The 26,122-nt window shown below is 46.1% G+C and overlaps 1 protein-coding gene and 1 pseudogene across 1 annotated transcript; one reads left to right on the top strand and one right to left on the bottom strand.

The window, feature by feature from the left end:
• Window positions 1-287: 287 nt before the first annotated feature.
• LOC149338188 (uncharacterized) lies at window positions 288-1,499 on the bottom strand (annotated as a pseudogene).
• Window positions 1,500-14,187: 12,688 nt separating this feature from the next.
• Window positions 14,188-25,839, top strand: LOC149338187 (uncharacterized). The gene is made up of 4 exons (XM_089547546.1): window positions 14,188-14,797; window positions 16,058-16,165; window positions 22,887-22,934; window positions 25,205-25,839. Exons 2-4 carry the CDS (start codon window positions 16,106-16,108, stop codon window positions 25,427-25,429), a joined length of 333 nt encoding a protein of 110 aa, XP_089403672.1. The 5' UTR covers window positions 14,188-14,797; window positions 16,058-16,105; the 3' UTR covers window positions 25,430-25,839.
• The last annotated feature ends 283 nt before the right edge of the window (window positions 25,840-26,122 follow it).

Genomic DNA, 26,122 nt, shown 5'->3' with positions numbered 1-26,122 from the left:
AGTAGTATTGTTGCAGAGAAGTCTGCAGAATACGCTTTCAGCACCTGACACATCTGGGAGCGTAAGAAACGGCAGGGTTTTCTTTATCAAGAGAGCCACACCACCGCCACGGGAGTCTCGGTCTTTTCGAATGACTGAGTAGTTGGGTGGTGCGATTTCATGACTCGAAATTTCTGGTGAAAGCCAAGTCTCCGTGACGGCGACAATATCAGGTTCCCGATCAATTAATGGGTTTTCTAAAGATTCTACTTTGTTTGCTATGCTTCTTGCGTTTACATTTATGATGGTCAGTGCTTTAATCGCGCTCTTCCCCGTGTCGTTGGTGGGCTCCTTTTTTCGACTATCTCCTCCTGCTCTTCGTTTTTTTTTCAGCGGAACTTTCTCGTTCGTTTCGTCATCCCAAACAAAGGCACAGCTGTTTATAAATAATTTGTCGAAGGCAAGCGAAACTTTGTCCCCTTTTTGTCGATTTTCTTTGGTACTGTTCCACAGTTTTTTTCTGATTTCTCGAATTCTCGGAGAGAAATCTTCCCCAATGGCATATTTCGTGTCTTTAAGTTTAAAACCTTGCTTCAGTATTGCCGACTTGTTACGGGCATCCAGTAGTTTAAAAATTACCGGCCTAGTCTTATTAGCCTGCGGTCTGCCTAACCGGTGAATACGTTCAAAGGCAACTGGATCGAGCTTTAGGGTATCTTGAATGATACTTTTGTTGACAGCCTGCTCCAGAATTTCGGCTGATTCTTCTTCATCTTCTGGTAGCCCATAAACAATTAAGTTGGATCTCCTGCTCCTGTTCTCAAGATCATCTATTTTTTTTCCAGTATTTCTATTACGTGATTCATGCGAGAAATCTCAGTTTGACAAGACTGCACTTTAGTTTCTAGAAGTGTTATGGCATCTAACTTGTTTTCTATGTCTGTCAGCCGTTTTTCCTTTATTTCTTTTATATCTTCCGCAATATCCTTCAGTTGTTTAGCGATTTGTGCCATTTCAGGGCCGGGATTTGTTTCAACGTCCCCTGACAACAGGAGGAGTTTGCACAGGAATACAACAACATCAAACACCTCAAGACACAGCTGCGGGCACGGCAGCACTACCAAGAAACGGTCGCTAGAGCGGAAGCATTTGCCAAAACGCCTGCTCACCTGCACAATGAAGACGAAAGGATTAGCGCACCGCATGCTAGCAGTGCCGCCGAGCCCACTGCTGATGCAATTCCTGGGAAGGGTATATGTAGCCCATTCATGTGGTGGCGCTCCCAGCAGATCATGCGTAGAAATGTGCTCGCACGTTGCTGCTCCCGGATGATGTGGTCGAAGAAATTCCGCTGACGTCAGGGAATCGCACGCATGGAAACGAGTTCCGTTCACCGGCGAGGTCACCCAGGCTATCTCGGAAGGTTCGATGCCGCTGGCAGTACCATGATGAAACAGTCCAAGGGCGAGCTGCACAATGAAGACGAAAGGTTTAGCGCACCGCATGCTAGCAGTGCCGCCGAGCCCACCATCTTAAGTGGCGGGATGCATATTTTTGCATACATTGCTTCACTGCGCCAGCCGCTTCGTCTCTACAGCTTGGTCGCACTTTCGCCGTGGTTGCAGCTCGGCCGTCTTCGCACGGACCTTGAGCCGTTGCCTAGCAACCACCGCAGCTGGCGGGCGTCGCCGATCGGCTCGCAATCTGGCATGACGTCACTCCGCCGTTGCGCTCGTCGTGGAGGAGATGCCGCTCGCCTCGCCAGTTGTACGCATGCGCAGAAGAGGGAGAGGGGTTGTGGCAGTGTGCGTGTACTTATAGGGTTGGGCATAGCGGGAGGCGAGCCGTTATGGAGAGTGGTGAGTCCGCTAGGCTGAAAGAAGCCAGAGCACCGCGTCGGAACGAAACAAGGAGACAGCGGCCCGTAGAGGCCGAAGAGGGGCGTGTCAAATGTCTCGATAAGCGCCGTAATGACGATGCGGCTAGACAAGCTCGCATAGCCTCCGGCAGTGATTCCGCGACGGTCGCAGACGGCGTGGCTTGTTCTGCGTCTCTCAGGAAAGCTATACTACCGCTACTCTACCGGGTTTAACTAGAGCTAAGCCACAGCCAATCCTTTTAATCGTTTCGAATAAATTGAGCATGCGGTAACATCAACATAACAGATGGTAACCTCTGCCCTGTTATAGATAATCAGTCTTTCCTCTGCCTCTTGAGGTAAGCTCGTTGTACTTCAGTGCGGGCAGGGCAGTATTCTTTTTTTTTCTTTTAAATGCCCACAGAGTAAGTGTCCAAGAAGACACCCCCTCCACCTGCCAGCTGAAAATTTACTTTGGGCCCATTTCCAAAAATATTGATGCCTACGTGCCTGCTGCCCCCAATAATTTATGTATCTCGAGGTGTCCATGTTGTAACTAGGCAATCAGCTTACGACATGTGTTTCTCATTAGCCGATATTGCATTGATCTGGAGAAATTAATTTCAGAGATGAAAATGGAAATGAATGATGTGGAAATAACTTTCGTAAATGCAAAAAAAATCATTCGTAGTATTTATGACATGTACTGAACACAATTAAAGAAAAAACTGGGCGTTTAGGCTATCTCAATTTCCCACTAATCTATGTGATGCGTTTCCCTGAGTGTCAAGTTTCTTTGGTTCTATTTTTCTTTCATTCACTCTTCACGTAATGGCTCTCCAGGCTCGTAATTTTTCGCGATACAGCTTCTCTCGCAATGAGTATGCGCATTTACCTTGTTATTCGCGCTTTAGAGAAGTTATCGATGATGTTCTTAATGACATGAAGTGCCAGGCTCTTAGAGAACCACTCTCTGGTCATCGCGGCAACAAGCTTGCCTTTTTCAGCTGCTTTGGCATTCTCATTTTCTGGAAGTCTTGAACGGCTTTTCAAACTTTTAATCATTTCTCGTATGAGATGCAGACTTGAATTATTAGTGCAAAAGCATTGTTCCGATAGGAAACCTCCGAGCAAGAGCTTGATATGTAAGTTTGTGCCAAGAACATAGCAGAGGCAACATCCCACCCGCCTAAGCGCCTAAGTCGCTAAGCATAGTTATGTAAACAAATGAGGAACCAAAGAAAAGAAATATTGTCACGATTAAGTTTGAAACCCGTGGCGATGCGAACAGATCAGCTTCGCTGGCATGTGCACGAGAATACTACGATCTCGACGCCGCTGATCACACCTTGTGTTTAAATGCAACACAGTCTCGCGCTGCGGGCTGCACTGCAATGCAATTACGGTGTCCTCCGGTACGGTGTGACCGCGCGACCCGAAAGGCGATAAAATGCGGTCCATTGGAACCGCGGTACTTCCCACTGAAATTGAATTGCTCATCCCACTCTCAAATCTGAATTCTGAATATCTCAACTAAAACTTAAAATATTATTGACTATCTCAGCCCAAAATAGAACGTATCTTAGCAACTGGCCAAAACCTTCTCGGTTCCTAATATTATAAAGGTGCCGGTAATGGATAGCGAAGGTATCGAACATACCTTCATCGTACCTTAGAAGTGTGTGTTGTGTTGGGTTTAATGGCACATAGGCATCTAAGGCCATCATGCGCCAAACGCAAGGTAATAGGGAATGTTTTCTGTGTGATTTAATCAAAATGTGGTGTGAACGGCCTAAAAATTTTAACTAGCTAGTAATAACAGACAAAACGAGATTTGAGAATGGCTAATGGTAAAAGCTTGCTTTAAAAAAAGGTCAGGCAACCTCAGCGGCCATCCTTGGCTGGCCAAGGATGTCGAGGATCCCAACCAATCAAATAAAAGCCTCAGCCTTCTTCTCAGGAATGAGAAAGCGGCTGAGGTGTATCATGCAATAAAGCGAGCCAGTGGTTCAATGTTTACAGTTTTTCGAGTAAGTCTGCTTCCTTTAAAAAGTTAAAAATAGAAGGTATGTTAACAATGGCATTATCATGTAAGAGCAGTGTTGGATGGAAAGGAATGCATGCTTTATAAAATTGACTGAAGTACTTTTTTCTTAGTTTTTGAAGTTTAACACAAGAGATTAAAATATGGTTAACAGTAAGTTCGTCTCCGCATTATTCGCAAAGAGGTTTGTCTTGTTTGGTTAGTAGAAAGTTGTGGGTGAGGTGTGTGTGTCCAATACGTAAACGACATAAAATAACTTCAAAGAAGCGTTCCTGATGAGTGCATGATTTCCATTCTCCTAATATTGGTTTTATTAAGTGTAGCTTGTTATTTATCTGACTATTCCATATGCTCTGCCATTTGTTTCTCAGTCTGCTCTGAACTAGCTTCATACAATCATTATGTGGCATGCTTATTTCTGTATTTCCTTGTTGTGGGCTTCAGAGGCGCATGCCTCCGCTCTCTCGTTACCATCAATTCCAACATGGCTTGGAACCCAACATAATTTTATGTTATGCCCTTGTGTTATGATCCTTGTTATGTTGTGTAAGACAGTACCTATTGATGGCATGACTACATTTCTGGACTGTAGTGCTTTCAGTACACTGAGGGAGTCTGTGTAGATAATACTGTTTTCGATGTTCTTGCTTATTATTTTCTCCGTAGCAAGAAACACAGCATAACACTCGGCTGTAAAAACTGATGCACACTGAGGAAGCCTTACTATTTTTTCCCAATTCCCTTCCACAACTGCACTTCCAACAAAGATTTCTTGTCATTTCGAACTCAATTCACAAATATTAATCATCACAACTCCCCTTTTATTCCTGTCACGTCCGGCGTTCCACAAGGGAGCGTGCTTGGCCCTTTGCTTTTTCTAATCTATATTAATGACTTGCCTAACTGCATGTCGTCCAGAGTAAGACTGTTCGCCGATGATTGCGTAATTTACCGTACCATTTCTACTGACACTGACCATCAAGCATTTCAGTCAGACCTCAACGCAATAAACAGATGGTGTTCAGACTGGCAAATGACCCTAAATCATATTAAAACTAAGTGCATGTCATTTACACACTCCTCTTCCCGTATTCCAACTTCATACTTTATAGGTAACAACGTTACTACCACGTACAAATACTTAGGAGTCAACTTGCAATCGGATCTAACATGGCATCATCACATCAACGTTACTCTTGCATCTGCTAACCGTACCTTAGGAATCATGAAACACAGACTAAAGCAAGCGCCTTCACATCTAAAGAAACTCGCGTACATCACGTTAATTAGGCCTAAAATTGAACATGCATGTGCCATCTGGGACCCGAGCCAAGACTACATTATACGTAACATTGAATCCCTGAAAGCCGCGCTGCTCGCTTCATTTTTTCAGATTATTCTCCGTACTCCAGTCTTTCATCTTTAAAAATTCGTGCCGAACTGCATCCGCTATCACTTCGACGGAAACATGCCCGCTTATCTCTCTTTCACGAACTTTATCATCATGATCGTTTGCGCGACGACTTCTTTCAGTCACCCCCTGTCTTTTTTCCTCGCCGTGATCATCCCTGCAAAGTCAAACGCCCAGCATGCCACTCGGCCCATTACGCACAATCATTCATCCCAAAAACCATAGCAGACTGGAATAACCTACCATCAGATATTGCCACTGAAGTTAACACCGATCAATTTCATCAAATTCTGTGGACTCATATCAGAATTTGACGTCTCTGTGCGTTTTTCAGCTCCTTTTTTTTCAGGACTAATTTAATACCTGTGCATCTTGCTCGATATCGTATTGTAGTTTTTTCTTTTTGTGTTATCCTTGAACCCCCGGTGTTTCTATTTTCACACTTTTATCTTATCTTATCTTTATTCGAACTTTAATCCACTTCTAATATTGGTGTTTGCGTATTTTGTGGTTTTCTTGCTATGTTTGCTGAAATTGTTTATTCTCACTATTTTGTTTCTCGCATATTCTTATTAGTGTGTTTCGTGTGCCCCCCCTATGTAATACCCTCTTGCAGAGGGCCTTTAGGGTATTTGAATAAATAAATAAATAAATAAATAACCTGTAGTTTTCGATCCGTCTGTGTAGAATTCGGTGTAGCTATCATATTTTTTCTTTAGTGTAAGGAACTCTTGTATGATGTGTTCTGCTGAAGTTTGTCTCTTGTCGAACTGTGTAAGACTTATATCACAGACCGATGGAAAACTGTACCAAGGGGCAAATGCGTCGCAACGTTCTGCAACATTTGGTAATGTTTCTCATAAGTCGAGTTCTCGGCAGATCTCCTAAAACCGCATTAGCAAAGGCCTGGTTGCTTGGGGCTTATTTGTAAATATTATTCGAGAAGGTCATGTTGTGACGATTGAATAACACACGTGTTTTGTTCGCGACCTAATTCTAAGAATGTATGAGCATGTAAGTGCTTTTGTTCCATCTTCTAGTGATGGCTCATTTGCTTTAGCATGAAGGCTCATTACCGGAGACGTTCTGTATGCTCCACAAGAAAGGCGGATACCTAGATTATGAACTGGACCTAATCTTTTTAGATATGAAGGCCTTGCCGAGCCGTACACTATACTCCCATAATCTAGACATGAGCGCACTAGAGAACGGTAGATGTGAAGGAGGCATGCTCTGTCAGATCCCCAGTGTTTCCTTGAGAGTACTATAATAATATTCATTGCACGGGAGTCCTTTACTTTCAGGTTGTTTATGTGCGGCAGAAATGTAAGTTTTTTATCAAATGTTATTCCTAAAAATTTATGTTCTTGTTTTACCGGTAGTGTGGCTCCATTTAGGTGTAAGTTCTGATTGATCTGCAAGCCTCTTTTAAGCGAGAAAGCAACAACCACTGTTTTCTGTGCAGAGAACTTGAATCCATTTTTGTCTGCCCAGATTGCTAGCTTGTTTGATGTGAGTTGTACCTGCCTCTAACACGTTGACAGGCTGGAGGACGTGCAAGCAATCTGAAGGTCGTCGACATATACGGAATACATAATCGAGTTGGGAATTATTTTCGCTATGTAATTCATTTTCACGACAAAAAGAGTGGCACTCAGGATGCAGCCCTGCGGTACCCCAGTCTCCTGGACAAAGCTCTTCGAAAGGGTTGCACCCAGGCGCACCTAAAAAGACCGGTCTGACAGGAAATCCTTCAGGCTGTTCAACATCCTACCCCGGATGCCAAGATCTGCCAAGTCGCGTAGAATCCTATATCTCCATGTGGTATCGTACGCTTTCTCCATGTCAAAGAAGACTGCCAGACAGTGTTATTGATGTATGAACGCTTGTCGAACTGTGTTTTCTAAGCGGTCGAGATGGTCAGTTGTCGAACATCCTTTCATAAATCCGCACTGGTGGATGTTCAGGAGTTGGCGTGATTCAAGAATGAACATGAGCCTAACGTTGAGCACACTTTCAAATGATTTTGCTATACAACTTGTAAGAGCTATCGGCCTATAACTATTAGGGGAGGTGGGCGGTTTTCCAGGTTTTAAGAACGGTATGATAACTGCTTTTTTCCAAGCCTCCGGCATCTTTCCGGACACCCATATCTTGTTGAAAAATTGAAGAAGTGCTCCTATAGCAGCTTCGGACAGGTGGGCAAGCATTTGATAATGTACATCATCCGGGCCAGGTGCTGTCTGTTTACCTGAGGACAGTACGGTTTGGATCTCCTGAATTGTAAATATTGTATTATATGTTTCGTTTGTACTGCCAGTCGTTGGAAGTTTCTGCTTTTCAGTTGTGTTTTTGTGTTTTAAGAATGACTGTGGGTAGTGTAAAGAGCTTGTAACGTCAGATAAATGTTGTCCTAGTATGTCAACCTGGTCATCTACAGTTGTTTGTGTTCCAGGGGCTGTTAGAAATGGTACTGTAAAGGGAGAGAATTTGCCGTCTAATTTACGCACCTGTTCCAACATCTTTTTTGATGTAATTGAACTATTGATGGATGAAACATATCTCTGCCATGAGGCTTTCTCAGCGCTGCGGCGAACGTACCGAGCTTTAACTCTCGCCTTTTTCAAATTTAAGAGGTTCTCATATGTCGGATACCTACGAAACTTACCCCAAGCTCCATTTTGTTGTTTTTTTGCTTCCTTGCGGTCTTTTGTCCACCACACTTTGCGGTTTTGTGACACCACTCCTGAAGACTGCGGAATAGCTAACTGTGCGGCAGTTACGATACAATTAGTGAACAATGCGTTTATCTGGGCAATGCTTAAATTATCTAAAACTATATTTTCTAAGGTGGCTTTTGCTCTAAAAAGTTCCCAGTCTGCTAAATGCAGCTTCCAGCGTCGCGGTTTTGTAGGGATTATTTGTGGTGCAGATGTTAAGCTAATTCGTACTGGAAGGTGATCACTGCCATATGGGTTGTCAATGACATCCCATTTAAAATCGTTAAGAATAGATGGCGAAGAGAAAGCTAGATCGAGGGAGCTCATCCCTCCCGAGCTTGGGCAACAATATGTCACTTTTCCTGTATTTAAAAGACAGATATTAATTGAGAAGATAAAATCTTCTAATATTTGGCCCCTCGAGTCACAGCGTTCGCTTCCCCAGAACGGTGAGTGAGCGTTAAAATCACCAACTACCAGGAATGGCTCCGGTAGTTCATTTATCAGGCCTTCTAAATCTTGTGTTGTTAATGTCATGTGCGGGGGAAGATATACAGAACATATCGTTATGGTTTTGTAGCTAACGACGCTAAACGCAACCGCTTCCAGTTTTGTGTTAAGATTGATTTTTTTTGCAGGGACACCGCTCTGAGTGACAATTGCGACGCCTCCTGAGAGTCTGTTTGCATGCTGGCGATCGCGTCGGAATGTTTTATAATGTCTCAGGATATTTGTATGTTGTGGACCGAGGTTGGTTTCCTCAAGACACAAAGCTTCAGGAAGCATTGACCCAATGAAATGTGTTATGTCATTGTAATTCCTAATTTTATTTTAGCGCTCGTGTGTCTGTCTCTTTCTGTTGTCCGTTGTTTTTATGCGCTTTCCAGGTTTAACATGTCTAACCAACTCGCCCAAACGCAGCCATTATTGTATGTAATTCCTAAGCAATCCTCTACAATTCCATTGAAGTAGGAAAGTCATGTTTATGTTTGTGGATGAGAACTGAAGGGATTTACTTGTCTCCTGGGTCCGTTATCGGGGTCCTGTCTTTTCTTCGCTCATGAGAGCGATTCTGCCGCTGCAAAGCGGGCGGACTGGTAGTTGTATTCATCACCTCACCAGAGGTGCTGGAGGACCGCGAAGCCGGGGATGTGTTGGTGTCAGGCCTCCCCCGACGGGGGGGAAGTCCTGCGGGATGCTGACCCATGGGCCGGCACTCCCTGGCTTGTAGTTGGCAGAGCAGCCTTGGCTGTCTCTGCCTGGGGCGTTGATGGCACTGCCACAGGCGCGGTGGGAATGGCCGCGGCAGGTGCCGGAGTGCTGTGTGGTGCTACGCCCCTGCGCACCACATCAGCGAAGTTTGGTTTCGCTGTGAAAGAGAATGTATTTGTCAGAGCAAAACGCCTTCTGGCTTCTTTAAATGAAATGTTTTGTTTGGTCTTTATGGTGATGATTTCTTTCTCCTTTTTCCAGGACGGACACGCCCTGGAGTATGCAGCGTGGTCTCCTTCACAGTTCGCGCAGCGTAGGGCTGCGTCACATTCCTCAGAAGGGTGGTCCTTTGAAGCGCATTTCGCGCACGTTTTGCGGCCGCGGCAACTCTGTGAGCCGTGGCCAAACTTCTGACAGTTAAAACATCGGCGGGGATTGGGTATGTAGTGTCTGACGGTGACTTTCAAGTATCCAACATCGATCGTTTCGGGCAAACTGCTGGTGTTAAAAGTGAGGACCATGTGTTTGGTGTCTATTTCTTTGTTGTCCTTGCGGATTTTGATCCTGTGCACGTCAATTACATTTTGATCAGAGTCCTTGAAGCATTTCGGTTTCTGTTAGATGGATGAAGTCAGCCCCTGAGATAACGCCTTTAACTGTGTTAAGAGATCGGTGGTGAGTCACGGAGACAGAGATGTCCCCTATGGAAGCAATGTTTGAGAGTTTCGAGCACTGGATGCTCTCGCCCAGTTTAAGGAGTAGGTCGCCGCTGGCCATTTTTTATACCTTATAGCCAGGCCCTAAGATATCTGTTGAACATTTGGTTACAGGAATTGGACTATTATTCGAGCTTGCTTTTCGTCACTGTTGCTATGTATCACATGAAACATTGTGAATGTAGGTTTCTTTTCGAAAAAAAGTTTGCTGCCTCGTTCCGCCCGCTTTTAAGAGAGCGATCTGGTTTGGAAAGGTTGGGAGCCATAAAAAAATTTAGTTTTTCGGTCATGGTGCCAGCCACCCACCATGGAGTCCAACAAGGGGACGCGACAGGAACTTGAAAGAAAGTCCTGCCCACGCCAGCTGTACACCTTAACTATAACCTAATATGACTCAACTCAGGGTAGTTGGTCACACACGGTTAACCCTCGCCGCCAGGAAAAAGAGGAAAAAACGAAGAAGAGAGGAGGATACAGGAAAGTTGTAAGAAAGAAAATAGGAAAGTGAAAGATAGAGGGGAGGACAGGAAAAGGCAACTGCCGATTTCCTCCGGTTGGGTCAGGCCGGAGGTGCCGTCGACAGGAAGCTGGGGCCAAAGTGGTGTGTTGCCTCCGCCGAGGGGCCTTAAGGGTCCAAACGCTCGGCATCGGCTCAAGCACCAGGATCCCCATTTCCCCAGACACGGCGATGCCACGCACGGCTAAGCGCGGATGCTCGGGTCCGTGGTGACGCCTTGTTCACCATCATCCCCCTGCGGGGATGTACCTGCGGATGCTCGGGTTAACCCCGTGGTGTCGCCACTCACCAACGTCTGCATTCTGCAGACGCCCCCCGGCGGGGACGTACCTTAGAAGTGTCTCCGGCCCAAGGCACCAGTTCCTTCCTGCTCACAGATGTGCGCGACGCAGGAAACCAAACATGTCATAAAAGAATGTAAAGGGAAACTTAGCTAAGCGAACGCTGGGATGAAAAAACCCGCCAATCAACGGGGGCAACAAAGCGAACGAAGCAGATGACGCGCTCGCCGGGGAGGCCCTCGCGACTTGCACAAGAATGCAAGGCGCATGGAACAAGAGCGCTGCGTTTACCCACAGCCAACGCGAGTGAATCGGTTTCCTGGAGAGCCGGTTGCGCGTTGCACGGCCTTTCCTAGCGCCCAAGATCCCCGAGCAGTCAAAACATGGCGGAGTACGCGAACGTTCGATCTTTCGAAGTGGCCATGTGAGGAAGGGGAGGAGCTGGGCGTGTGACCAGTGTTATAGCCTTTGTCTCGCCAGCCTGTATATTTTTTTGATCGCTCAGCTGTGTAAAACGCTGACCTTTTCTCTGTTACCATGCTCATATTATCTGCTGCTGCTTTAAGTTTTATTTTAAGGGACAGCATAACCCTATTGAAAAAACTCTGCGTGAGTTTGCACGAGAACAGTGATTTTTGTACGATCACGTTCATTTTGCACACAAATGCGCAGAAATTGTGCGTTACCTGTACGCATTCTGTGCGTCCTGTGTGTACATATGCGCGTACTGTGAGCTGATAGACGTTCACGCACACTCTTTGCGTGTAAAAAATCGTGGACTCTCGTGGAGAACTCTCTGTACGTGGACATCTGCGTGCTGAGAGGGGGCTTGCCGAAGCTGTGCGTGCTTATGTGCGTACTGAGCAAGCTCAGTGAGGCTGCGTGTGGCCATGTGTGCGTTTGCTTGCTTAGTAGCAACTTGTCGAGACTGTAAAGGCCCATTTAGGGTGAAAGCAAACAAGGTTCGAGCATTCAGTTAATGATTACTTCTCAATAATGAGCAATAAGCTCACGTTTTGCTGTTTTATAATTTTCGTCTTGGCGTAAGTACCCATTAATCATTTTCAACTTCAGCAAACAAATAACCAAAAAATTATCTTTTAGTGCAAAATGGTTTCCTTGGATACTGCAGGGACCTGTACATGACAACATGCACACTGAGCAAGAGCTTGTCAACATTGCAAGTTTATAGTAAAATAATGTAAAAAACAAGCTGCTAATGACTCTTACAGCATCCTTCAGTTCTTCCTTTAACCAATCCTGAAAGTTACAGATATCTTATAGATGCATGATGAAAGCCATCCAGAGCACTTATGTTGTTGCCCGTCATGCAGACAGCCATATTTCGAAATCAGAAGCAACACAACCATTTGTTGCTTGCACTCGAAAGGAGTCAATCAATGGAATAACTCTGAAAGGGCAACAGTGTTTGTTAGGTGCAACAAACAAGCTTGGGGATATAATCAGGTTCAATCAAACATGACGTGCAGAAAGCGAATTGTGAGCTGTAACAGGAATGTTACGAGGCAATTTCCAAAACCATTTCCAAAGCAATTTCCAAAGTCATTAGCATAAATTTACATACACGTAAAAAGGCCATGTAAGCCTACACGAAAAGACAGTTTTGAATTCACAGTTGGTGTCAAAAGTTCAGAAATTAGTGCCCTCTCTCAAATTCAGTGACAAATCACAGATCGATTAATTAATTCCCAGTATGGCTCCAGAACAAATCCAATGAATCTCAAATGTGCGAAGTATATATACCACACATGTTGCCTGATTAGCACCAGCATTGCATGATGCATGACGAAGTATCACACTCTTCATTCTTCTTCAATCTGTTTTGAAATTTGCACTACCGCAAAGACCATCTGGATGTGCTATTATTCCGTCATATTGCTGAGAGTCACATTCGGAGACCAAGAGCAACACAACAGTGTGCTGCACATGAGTGGATATAATGCACTGGGACAACTGTGCACAGTAAGGAACGCTTGTAAGGCGTCAGGTATTTGCTTGGGGAATGTAATCGAGTTCAGTCATGTTTCATGTGTAGAAAGGAAGATAAAAGTTGTAGCAGAACTATGAAATCCAACATCCAATACTGAACTTCCCCAGGTGATCTGCACACACATAAAAAGCACGAAAGGATAAGCTCAGCGGTACTGTTAAGTTTGATGCCCTTTGAGGTTTGACTTGCGCGTCTGTATGCAACCATCAGATACCATCTTGAAGTTACCAGAATGCCCAAAACAACTTTGTTGAACTGTTCTACTCTAAACTGAAATACTTTTCCTTAAAACATTTTTTTTTGCGACATGCTGTGTAGCTAATTATAAAATAAAGAAAAGAAGCTGATAAAATTTTCTCATCTCAAACGTACTGATAAGTACACAAATCTGAGTGCTTTCAAGAGAGGTGACGCACCCGGTATTCAGTGTCCAGAAGCATACATAATGCTGCAGAATCCTATAGCAAGAAAATTTCTTTTAGTTGACAGATGGCTATGTCTGGTTACAAAGTCAATACCAAGTAAGGCACATATCCTAACCTGCAATTACAGGAAGCTGCACGTGCTTCATAGGCTGTAACTCCGCCAATAACTACTACATATTTCCCACCTCTAGCACGAGTGCGGAATCAATATACAGCATGGAAACAGCAGTTTTGTTGCTTTAGCTTCTTTACTGTGCTGTTTAGGCAAGGGACGAGTTGAAATATTTGCATGGGCAGTTCTCGATTGAAGTAACGTAAAAAACATCCGCACTCCTTTCTGCTGAAGCGACTGGTGGACCACTTTTGCATGTCGCATCTCGTATGACTTGCTAAGGGTCCAGACTGACACACGCACTTCGTCAAACCTTCACACAAAACACTCTTCGCTTTTGCTATAAGCTCCGGCCACAGGCAGTAAGTGTCCCGTCACCGTTCACATCGCAAAAGAAGGCAGCGCTCGCAGGCGGTCAGTTTGAGCTGACAGCGACAGGTGTTGCAGGCACACCGCCGACTAAGTTTCCAAGGAAGCCACACTGTAGAAGGGAGCCGTCTTGTAATCGAAACACACCACAGAAACAATGGCCACTGTCGCTGCTTATGAGCCAGGCATTTTTGCAACGAAGTTAGCAGTGCAATAGGCCGAAAGGTTCGACTCATCAAACGACGGCACCGCACTGCTGACCTCATTATCGTTGTCGACCAGACATCCATAGCACATATGCCCCGACGGATCGCTTAATTGGGAGCTGCTACTACTCTTGGATGAGAGCGCGCCCACCGGCAGCACACACCGGTAATCCTTCTTCTTTTGCGATTCCAGCACAGTAACAGCGGCGCGCAAGACAGCCCAGCAGCAGCACGAGAAAAACAAGCGAAGCTCACGGCGGTGATCTCAGAAACCATGCAGCATGTCGGATAGGCTTTGGATTTGACGAGCTAGACCATCCCACTCACGCACGCACGCACGCACGCACGAATGTACCGACACGCATATTAATGCGTCCATGCGTCACAAATTTCTCAAGTTTTTAATGCTAATATGTGCACAAGAACTTAATTATTTTTGTAACGAAAGTTTCATTTGGTTTTAGTTCTTTGCTATCGCACTGCCCAAAAGCATAGAGCCCGAAAGAGACGACCTGGAGGAATGCCTGGAGGCGATGCCTTTCTAAACGGGTCGAAGGAAGCCGGAACTGGCCGAAGCGCTAGCCAACGAACGCAGCGTCTGGGGAGGGACAGCATGGCGGGCCGCGGTCAGCGTTACTACGTTTGTCGTGGTCCTTTGTGGTGCCGAGGGCGTGAACGATCGCTGGCATGAGCATTTGTCACTCTTCCGATATGTGATGTGCCGACAGCAGTGAAATTCGCTGGTGCGATGTACGAAAACGTGGTAAGGTGCTGAGTAAACCTGTGTTTATAGCGTGCGTCAGCGGGCTCGACGGATAGCGCGTCGTCCTTTGCGCGCCTTCACTGGAAACGCTATGCGGACGGTGGGGCTCATTTCCTCCATGGCGGAGCAGCTGGTGGGAGACCACTACCCGGGTGACATCTCGCATCTTGGGGGTAAGTTAATTTTCTTCGAACCTGTTCATTATTTCAAAGCCTTTGCGCACAACTGGCCACGTCAACACAGCTAGTACAGAGACGCGAAGACGCAGTGCGTATCGCGGCAGCACGCAGCGCTGAAAGGTTGTTTGCTGGCGGCACACGGGCATGAATGCGCGTGTAGTGTCAGTGGTCACACGGTCATGGTCAGTATGCCATGCAAATATGCACAGCTGATCCGATCGCGGGGTGCACGATATCGGCGCCGTACTGCCGCCGTACTGCCATTCATCTCTCGCCGAGAATGGAATATGTGCCCACCAATAGATCTTCGGCCCGGGCTTTACATTCTCGCCGCATGTTACGCTGTAATTGAAGTAACAGCGCTCGAGCAGTTTAACTACGTAGACTGCGATTCAGCTGTATGCGTTTGGATTGAGCTTCCTCCTCTTTCACTTGTATTTCACTTGTACTTTTATAAATTGTGTATTTAAGGTACGAAGCTCCATATGATCCAGCTGCGTTCGTACTTATAGCCGAGCCAGTGTAGTCGAGCCTTGAATAGCAGAACGGTGAGATAAAAACAAATTGCTCTGAAGTTTTTCGCCTCTATTTTGGCATTCGCTTTTTCATACTTTGGCTCGGAGCTGAAATGGTACAAACAACTGCAAAATGCACACAGGTGCCCTAGCTCCATTTGCCCTAAATCCCGAAGTTGCAGTGAAATTTAAGGGTAATTGAGCCTTTAATATGTACGAAGAATAAACTTGATTGTTTCATGATTATAACCAATGGCGCAAATAAATCTGACTTTGACTTAAATATGCTGAGGTACCTCTCCAATACCTTATTTGATGTTAAAGGAAAAAGTTTGGTTTTTCTGCAATTGGCACTATTAATTCATCATACCTGTGAGAATGTGAAATCATTGCTAATCATGCCAGATTTCAAATTGAGGGACGCATGCAGAATTTGAAGCAAACCAGCCTTCTACTGAAAATATCGTCCTGCTGTGGTCTGTTCTTTTGAATGGTGGCATGTATTGTAGAAACGATGCTGGATATCGATATGCAAGTGATGTCTCGTCTGAGGCTAGGTTGTGAATGACTGCCGTGGTTATGAATTTCTTGTTGCCTGGCCCACTTCGAAATGTGGTTAAACAGTTGTGTTCCATTCTGCGACCGCCTCCTTTTTGTGCCTTGCACTTTGCCTTACATGCTTGATTCTAGTCCATTTTTTGCACTGTGCTGCTGTTAAATGTGTCTTTTTACCTTGCAGCAATCTCCACATAGCTTTACCAGCAATGCCTCTTCCAAGCTCTCCAGTATGGCTGTGCCAGCCTTTCACTTGGTGCTAGGATGCCCAGCAAGCAAGCAGGCTTTTGAGGTAAGCACTGAAGACATCTTCCGACACAAGTAGCTTTTATTTTCCTAGTCCACTGCTACTTGTGTGACCCCTCGAGTAAAGATCAGGTTCTTCTTCTTCTTTGCACTACAGGTGCACCGCCAGAGACGGTTGGTAACTCGAACTGAAGCTCTTCGCACCAGGGGTGCCACGTCAGAGACGCTCGTGTGATCAGTTGACACGCAGGGATAAAAAAAAGGCAATAACTGAGGTTTATGTACAGATATTTACAGCGTACAGAAGTTTAGACACTCGAGACAAATTAAACGGCAAAAGACAAACAACAAAAAGGTGGATCTGGCTAATACTAGGGGAGGCCCCTACTCGGCGTGGCCGAAGATGCGTTGCATCTCACCTTAGCCCAGAACCCCGCTTCCAGCTCCGGGGCCCGGTTTTAAAGCCCTAAAGGCCCGGCCCACATTCCATAGCTTCCAATCATATTGTGCTCTCAACATGATTGGTTCTTCAAGAGCCTGGCCAGCCCTCCAGCTGCCGTAAAATAGAGCTCTCTCTCCACCACAAAATAAAAACAAACACAAATAGACATCCGTGCCAGCACGTGTGCGAATCAGTACTGCGGGTGGGGGGACACCCGTATACCTGCCGGCGCGTTCGCGAGCGGCCGCGTTCCAAGAAAGGAGACGCTTCGCTTTGAGCACCCCCAGCCGCGTTCCGATGACCCCGCGAACGCTACCGAACCCTTACACGCCCTTCCCAAGATTCTACAAAGGGCTCAAATGCCACTTTTAGAATTATAACAAAGGGATCGGTACGGGTCACAAAACCACCCTGTGGGTGACATACCGCAGCTACACCAGCGCTGGCACCAACAAAACCAAAACCAAAAACAAAATGCAAAATGCACACACAACATCAGCAAATTCCACAAATTCACACGGTGGCATGCCTGCCGTGCGCCGTAACACGCGTCCAAGTTGGTGCGTTGCACCCAGTTCACCAGCATGCACACCCGCGTCCTGCTCGACACACACACCGACACTCACAACTAGAGCGTTCATTAGCACTGATATGGGCCACGTGAGCCTCCTTAGTCGCACCGAGCGTCCCTGTGCGCGTTCGAGCCCACACGTGCCTCATTCGACACGATTAACACCTAATGGCCACTATGCTCGTCAGGCTGGTGCCACAGCGGGGCGTGAACTGAAAAGACGGTGCCCTCCAGGATCAAAAACGTCCTGGTCATCGATAGGTGAAAATCTCTGACCATGCGACGCACTTGAGAGCACTCTCTCTCCGGCGCACCAGTACGACACGCGTGGTGCGTAAAGAGCATAGCCCCTGGCCCGTCCAAATATAGCAGTACAGCCAGTCTCGCTACACTTGATACGCCGACCTCTAGCACGGAACATACTGTTCCTCGCGTCGACTTTCAGCGTGAAAACCACGCACCTGCCTCCTGCCACTCCACCTCGCCCGGGGTCATCTGCACCTTTACTGCACGAGCAAACTTTGAAACCGCCGCTCCGTGCTTGATCAGCGCCCGCTGGCCCCGTGGCATAGTCTGACTCCGAGGCTCCATGAGCTTCCTGACAGTCACTTGACCCGGGCTTGCCTTGCGGCAAGTCGCCACACCTTTCCGGGTCCTCAACTGACCTGGTCGGGCACACACCGGGTGCGTTCATCTGCGCGGCGTTCTGCCCGGTCGGCCCAACAGGCCCACCTCCGCTCTTTGCCTCGGATGAAGGGCTCTTGCCACCAGAAACGCTACGGGGCACTTCATGCTCCATACCCGACACAGTGTGCGGTTGCGGCGACGCCAGACTTCCTCCTTTCACTCGCTCGCCGATCTGACGTCTGTCCTCACCGACCGTTTCCTGCTGCACGAAATGCTCTTTTTCACAGCTTGCTTGGGACTGCGTTTTCGGAATTGTCAGAGTGACTTCCAACAATCCTGAACTCGCGTCCGCGTCCCTGGTCTCATTAGGAGTTGAGCTAACTTGTGCAGCTGGATCGTCGGAGTGCGCGTTCACCGCCTCGACTACCGCGACGCTGCGTTCCGTCACGATACTTTCTTCACGAGAGATTGCACTTTCGTGGAAAGCTGGCTCCCTCTTTTCTTCTGCCTGGCTGTTTTCTTGACCTGTGCTTGACAGGTATATTCCTTTGTCTTCCAGCACAGGCGGCCTCGCCTCTCGAGACTCGGAGTAGTTGTCCCTCGCTAGTTCACTAGCTCTCTTAGACTCCTTGAGCTCAGCGAGCTCCAGCGCTAGCTGCTGGCGCTTTGCTTCTAATTCCTCCAAGACGCACTTAACATCCTGAGGTTTCTCCTCGCGCAGTGGCGCCTTTCCTCCATTTACTTTCGCAAGTTCAGCCTGAAAGTACGCTAAGCGCGCCTTCGCTAATTCCACTTGGTACCTCACATCAAGTGAGGGCAGGCTTGGATAGCTCTCCATACCGCCTTCCGTACCCCTCAGATGTCCTATCGGCTCGAACACAGGGACGTGAACAATGCGACCAAGGAAACTCACGGTTTCGATGCGTCGATCCGCATTGCCAGCTCCTTGGCGTCGGGGTCCACCGCCACTTTCCCCGGACGCTGCGATGAGCTGCCGCACGCCGCTGGTCCGCCGCCGGTGATCGTCGAGTTCCCGACGCGCTGCTTCCTTGACCGGACGCAGTCCCGCGTCGCTGGACTACTGCCGTGGTCCTTGCGTCCTTGCCGCCGTGTCTCCGCAGGTCCGTTCACGATCGCTGACCTGTCGCCTTGTCGTCACCTTTCTCCCTGCCTTGTCTTCTTCCTGCGCCGTCTTCCGATGGCCGCAGGATCCTGTCGACTGCGCCAGTAAAGATCAGGCTCTTCTTCTTCTTTGCACTACAGGTGCACCGCCAGAGACGGTTGGTAACTCGAACTGAAGCTCTTCGCACCAGGGGTGCCACGTCAGAGACGCTCGTGTGATCAGTTGACACGCAGGGATAAAAAAAAAGGCAATAACTGAGGTTTATGTACAGATATTTAGAGCGTATAGAAGTTTAGACACTCGAGACAAATTAAACGGCAAAAGACAAACAACAAAAAGGTGGATCTGGCTAATACTAGGGGAGGCCCCTGCTCGGCGTTGCCGAAGATGCGTTGCATCTGACCTTAGCGCAGAACCCCGCTTCCAGCTCCGGGGCCCGGTTTTAAAGCCCTAAAGGCCCGGCCCACATTCCATAGCTTCCAATCATGCTGCGGTCTCAACATGATTGGTTCTTCAAGGGCATGTCCAGCCCTCCGGCTTCAACAAGGTAAAACCACCCTCTCTACCACTAAATAAACAAAAACAAACACAAATAGACATCCGTGCCAGCACGTGTGCGAATCAGTACCGCGGGTGGGGGGACACCCGTATACCTGCCGGCGCGTTCGCGAGCGGCCGCGTTCCAAGAAAGGAGACGCTTCGCTTTGAGCACCCCAGCCGCATTCTGATGACCCCCGCGAACGCTACCGAACCCTTACACCTCGTTATGTTGATTTTGGCAAGTTAGGTTGCCTATTAAGGGCTCTCTTTTGTTTTTCACCTGCTGCTGTGGCCTACTGCATTGGTGTTCGGCTACTGAGCCCAAAGACGCGGCATTGAATTGTGGTGGCTTCGTTTCGACAAGGCGAAATGCATATTTGCTCGTGTGTTATGCAATGTCAGTGCATGTTAAAGAATCGTTGGTGGTCGAAATTTATGCACAGCCCTCCTCTATGAATGGAGCTATTGTTCAACTTTGAGGCATTAAAGGGACACTGATGGCAAGCTGAAGTTGACCTGTGATGATGAAGTTCCGCATCCTAACCACAAAGACGACACTTTTTCTGAAAGTGGAGCTTTATAAGCCAGAGAAAGCAAAACATACAATTTTCATCAGCACCGGCTGATTTCGGAAGTAAATTGCGATGCGCTGACTCCGTTTTTTTTTTGGCACAGATTCCAGAGGCTAGGCTGAACTGCCATTCGCCTCAGAACGGTTATCATGGAGTCCTTTGTGTAGACTTCATGAGTTCAAATCGAGTGGCGGGAAAATTATTAAATGTAATTTTTGCGCCAATCATTGTGTTGATGGCCTTTGCACTGCTGTTAAAAACCGGGATAGCAGTATGGTATCCCATAAAACTAGGTTCAGGACTTGCAGGAAGTGGTTTATCACATTCCGCTAGCTTGTGCAAGAAACTACTTCAGGGATATGTGCAGGTGTCTTTAATGTGTTCCTGAGTGAGCACTAACTCGTTAGGGGGAAGGCAGCTTCTAATCTGGCACTACAGTGCCAATGTCGTGAGTGTAAATCATAAGATGAGCCATCAGTATGTACGCCTGATTTCTGTGACACTTCAGTGGTGTATAGAAGTGGTAAACAAATCTGTAAGGTATTTGATGCATATCTCCAAGGCAACGGCTGTATGAGTAGCGAAGCCATTAGTCAATCTTCAACGGAAAGAATTTTCTCTTTTAGATGACGTGCTTGTATATCAGTGACAGTTATTTGTTGTCCTGCCTTTCGCTGGTGTGAGTCATGTGTGGCGCATCTTCATGCGAGCCTTCTTTTCCTTTACAAAAAATTCAATTGATAGTCCAACCTGTTTTCTTCTCTTTTCCTGTGTTGCATCTTTTGGCTGGTTTAAAATCTGTAACTGAGCTCAGACCGTGATAATTACAGCCGGTAAACAGGGCTACTGAATGTGAGCTTGGCATACATGCGTACTGTATGTGTGAAAGTGCAGTTTACAATATTCAGAAATGCTTGATAGCCTTACAAGAATCTAAAATTTTGTTGGAATTCCTATTTGTTCTCTGTTCAATTGTCGAGAGTTTTTCCGCTTCATCGTGTGATTAGAGCCACTTTGGTACTTAAGCTGAAATCTTTTCTTTAGCCTGCATGTTTCTCACTTTTGGGACAGAAACGTGGAGGCTAATGAAGAGAGTTCAGCTTAAAAGAGTATAGACACCTAATCTTGGTGGCATGTTTTCTTCTCTATAATGATGCGGAAGACACTACTGTGCATGAATCACCATCTGGTATTCGTGTGAGACCGCTAAATAATTTATAATCAACTTTTTCTGCCATCCTGTTTCGGTGAACAATTTGACTATGGCTATGACATCAAAGAGAGCTTATAGGTCACGTGAGGCGTGGAAAAACTGCACTTATAATCGCTGCTTCATCGTTTTAATTCGCTACAGCGCTGACGCCAGCATTCCTTAAGAGCCAGAAGTACCAATTGTATTGCGGTTTTTCATGCCTCACGTGACCAATAACCTCGCTTTGAAGTCACAGCCATCATTCAGCTGTCGAAACAGAAACAAATACAGCAGGAGAAAGAAATTTGATTATAAATTATTTAGCGGTCATAGGAGGATGCCATGTGGTAATCCGTGTATAATACTTTATGCCTTATTACAAAGAAAAAAACACGTGCCAAACGATAAGGACAGCAAAGTGAGCTATGGAAAGAAAAATGATAAGTCTAACATTAAGAGACCAAAAGGGGGCGGAGTGGGTGAGGGAACAAATGCGGGTTAATGACATGCTACTTGAAATTAAGAGGAAGAAATGGGCCGGGGCGGGGCTTGTAATGGGAAGACAACATAACCGCTGGTCCTTAAGGGTAATGGAGTGGATTCCAAAAGAATGCAAGCATAGCAGGGGGCGGCAGAAAGTTAGATGGGCGGATGAGATGAAGAAGTTCGCGGGGATATGGTGGCCACACCTAGCAAAGGACAGGGTTAATGTGGAGACATGGGTGAGTCCTTTGCCCTGCAGTGGGCCTTGTCAGGCTGATGATGATGGTATGTGTCGCACCTGCTGCTTCGTGCTATCAGCTGGCCCATGCTTGGCCGACCAGACTAGCCAAATTTGTGATGTGGGTTTTCTATTGCACCTGCATTTGTGTACACAGAGGACTTGAATGGTAGCAGGCGATGCTGTGCATGTGTTCACGCCACAGCACACATGACCCACACTGAAAGCTTCTCTGCCTTTAGTAAGACAGCTGCGTCAGTCTGGGGCATAACGTATCCCAGTGCTAGAGTATGAGTAAATTGCTCTGGAATTTTAATCTGGTATCAGGTAGCATAGCGCAAAAGAAGGCTAGCGCGGCTGCCTAATATTCTCTTGGGCAGCTGTGTTGGATTTTCAGTGCCTGTTAGTGTAATCCGTGAAAGTTCACTGTAACCCATTCGTTTCGATGTAAATTAGGAAGTCCTTAGAGCCCTGTACTTTTTAATGATAATAACAAGGTAATGCAGTAATTCAATTGTACCTGTTCTCTTTCAACACAGTAAAGTGCTGCTGGGTCGAGATCACAGTTTTACTTTGTAGGTGTGCTCAGGCTGTCATCATCATCAGCAGCAGCAGCAGCAGCAGCCTGACTACACCCACTGCAGGGCAAAGCCTCTCCCATGTCTCTCCAATTTTGTCTGTCCTTTGCCACTTGCGGCCACTGTATCCCCACAAACTTCTTAATCTCATCCACCCACCATTTTTTCCTGTCTGTGTGTCTTCTTCGCCATTCTGAAATTCATTCATACAAATGGATTGATGCACGTAGTGTCAGGTGCGTAATGTGATACCACCAGCTCACCCCAAGCTGTGCTCAGATTTGCCTCATTGCTGCAGGAGCAATAAGGCAGGCTTGAGGCTGAGTGGTGCAAAAACATGATTTTTCAAGAATGTCTTTGTGGAAATTGCAATTAATCATGTGAATTTGCTTTCATTTTAGGAGCTGCACACAAGCTGTGCGCCTTTCCATGCTGATCATGCTGGCCAGGTACGCTTATGGTTACATTACTAGGTTGTTTTCATAATGGCAGTTGTGGATTTCTGTGTGGTTTTAAAACATAAATTGTATAAGTATTTGCCCTGCCACAAAAGTATAGTGGTGCATTCAAGGCCAGTGTTACAAAGGGATGTTTTGATTGCTGCAAGAACTTGAAGGCCCCTGTGTGGTCACTGTGGAAGGCCCCCTCCCTACTTAGGAATTGCTATTTGGGTTACTCAGTCATTTGGCAGAGGAATAGTGTATAGAGATAAGGGATGGAAGAATGCTTCCAACTAAAGAAAAAAATCCAGCAAGCAGTCATAGAAGCAGAAGTACAAAAATGGCAAGGCTTTCTCTAATTTACATCGAATCTTTTTCACTTAGACTTCTTATTGCATAGAACGGCTGATGCTTGGCTTACACACATATTTTCTTTAGGTATGCAGTAGGTCTCACATTCTTGTATGATATGGTCACGGTGCCAAAAAATGATGGTGGTGTTAGAAAACTCGGAATATAGAGGAATTTTATTGCTGACCTTATGGAGAACTATGGTAGCTGTGCAGTCGTTATAAATATCTTCCAATATTTTCACATAACACTCTTCTACACCCTGATTCCACAATGCCTGCATGACAGCTGTGGTTCCACCGAGTCAATTGCTGTCTGGTAGTCAATGAAGGCTATATATTGGGGTTGGTTATATTCTGCCCATTTCTCTATCACCTGATTGATTGCATGAATGTGGTCTCTTGTTGAGTATCCTTTACGAAAGCCTGCCTGATCATTTGGTTGATTGAATTCGAAGGTTGTCCTGACTCTATTAGTGATTACCTTAGTAAATACCTTGTAGACAATGGATAGTAAGCTGATTGGTCTGTAAATCTTCAAGTCCTTGACATCTTCTTTCTTATGAGTTAAAATAATGTTCGCATTCTTCCAAGCTCCTGATACGCTCGTGGTCACGAGGCAAGCGTGTACAGGGTGGCTAGTTTCTCTAGCACAATCTCTCCTTCGTCCTTCAACAAATCTGCTGTTACCTGATCCTCACCAGCTGCTTTACCCCTTTGCATTGCTCCTGAGGCTTTCTTTACTTCCTCCCTCGTTACTGGCGGGATGTCCCATTGCTATGCTCTACTGCCTCTCTCCGTAACGTTCTGTTTACATTCACTACTGTAGCGATTTGTGCAGAACTCTTCGGCTACTTTAACTATCTTATCCATATTGCTTATGACATTGCCCTCTTTGTCTTTTAGCGCATAAATCTGGTTTTTACCTGTGATTAGTTTTCTCTTCACTGATTTTAGGCTACCTCCATGCTTTAGAGCATGCTAGGTTTTCTCCATGTTAAACTTTCTTATGTTGGCTACCTTGCACTTATAAATAACTTCGATAGCTCTCCTAGTTCTATTCTATCTCTGAAGTTAGACGTCCTCATGCTTTGGCGTTTCTTCATCAGACCTTTCGTCTCCTGAGATACCTTGCAGGTATCCTCTCGAATGATCTGACCACCTACTTCTGCAGCACGCTCCAATGAATTTAAATATGTATTTAAAGATAACAGTTAAGGTGGGAGATTGAGCTTCGAGATTTGCACTTCATCTTGGGAGTTATGCCACTGCTACACAGAATACTTGATCGCCATAGAGATATTTCATCATCTCGCACCAAGCTGCTGTGGCGCCACTGTCACAGTTGATAATTTTGCTGGGAAGCTGTTGTAGTGCTCACACAGTTTTGAAAAGGTGGTATTCATTGTATTTGTGCTATTGGCAACAGTGATAATATGCTTGCTGCAGTGTTTTGTGGCTAGCCTTCTTTTTTTTTTAGTGAAATAAGTTGTACATTTCATGTTGAGTATTCTTTCAGCGATTAAATTGCTTTGATTTTATTCCTTAGTGTATAGTTGCGAGTGCTCCATGTCTGAGTGCAAATTTCTACCACTGAAAAGCCTTCAAAATCTTAATAGATGTCCACACTATTCTAGGGACTCAGTGTCTATTGGAAATGCCCATTTAGCTGTATTCAAGTGCCGTTGAGTTAATAGCCATTTGAAAGCCTTCAAAATGCCTGTGTGACACGGTTATTAGATTTTGTGCAGGTTTGATGCTGAGCAGTCTGCGTGCTTGAGTCGGGTTTTCCAGTGTCTGTATTTCAAACCTGAAACTTTTCGAAATCATCATTGGTTCATTAATGGAAGAAGTACTTGTGCCCTTTTCTGGAATTTCCAGAAAACGGATTAACTGAATTTTTTTGCATATACTCCTACCTTTTTGCAGGTGCTGCATAGTGAGAACCTGTATCAAGACGCCAACCTGCTGGACTTGGAGAAACTGAAGAAATTGTTTAGCCACTGTGTGGCACCCATCATGAGGGATGTGGCATTAATAAAGCCAGTTAAGGTGACCTTATCTATGTCCTTTTGCAAGCATGCTACACACATGAGAGCCATCCCACGAAGCACCGTTTCTGCAAAGCTTGTTATCTCACAACATGCATGCTGAATGAGGCAGTGACAGACAGATGAGGAGGCCTTAATGCAGTACATTAGCGTACCGTGTTGAGCAGTGATGTAGGAGCCTTGCAGCCATGCAAGGTATTATCGGTATCATGATGGTAACTCCATTAGACACTGTCTAGTGCTCTGTGAGCCAGACTCGGCTCTTGAACATTCTGGGACTCACCCTTGGCTCTCGGACATTCTGGAAGCCTCACCCGGCTTGCGCATATTACGCGAGGATGTCTCCTGCTGTACGAGCCTTACGCGGCTTGCGCACTTATGTGAGAGATGTCTCGCGTTTGCGAGCTTGCTCGGCTTGCGCAAATTATGTGAAATATGTCTCGCGTTCTGCGACCTCGTTCAATCGTCGCATTTTGCGTGGCAATAAACACGCAAAGATAGGCACGCAGAATTCACGCTCAATAATTTCAATAGGGAAGAGCTCCATTGTAGTGGAAAGCTGCCATGGGATCCGCGGAAAACGCTAAAGAAAGAAGAAAATAATAGCCATTGGAGCAGAATTTGAACCTTCGGTGGTAGATCAGTTTTGCTGGTGGCGGCTTCATACCACTAGGCCGTCAGGGCCGCTTTTTATTTCTTTTTCAGTGAATACAAAAACATGGTATGGCACCTGCGCACTGAAAGCTTTTGGAAAGGCCAAGAGAGACATATTAAAAAGAGAGAGCAAGAGAGCAGT

Source organism: Amblyomma mixtum, chromosome 6 (assembly GCF_055824585.1).
Source record: "Amblyomma mixtum isolate Tamu chromosome 6, ASM5582458v1, whole genome shotgun sequence".
NCBI classification, from domain to species: Eukaryota; Metazoa; Arthropoda; class Arachnida; order Ixodida; family Ixodidae; genus Amblyomma; species Amblyomma mixtum.
This window is presented reverse-complemented; position numbering and strand designations above follow the sequence as displayed.

What these genes read in the sequence shown, in the direction of transcription:
- LOC149338187 (XM_089547546.1), top strand. Translation starts at nt 16,106, where the DNA reads ATGGCTGTGCCAGCCTTTCACTTGGTGCTAGGATGCCCAGCAAGCAAG. An exon ending in CAAGCAAGCAGGCTTTTGAG is followed by an intron (nt 16,166 to 22,886) that starts GTAAGCACTGAA and finishes CTTTCATTTTAG; the next exon opens with GAGCTGCACACAAGCTGTGC. An exon ending in ATGCTGATCATGCTGGCCAG is followed by an intron (nt 22,935 to 25,204) that starts GTACGCTTATGG and finishes ACCTTTTTGCAG; the next exon opens with GTGCTGCATAGTGAGAACCT.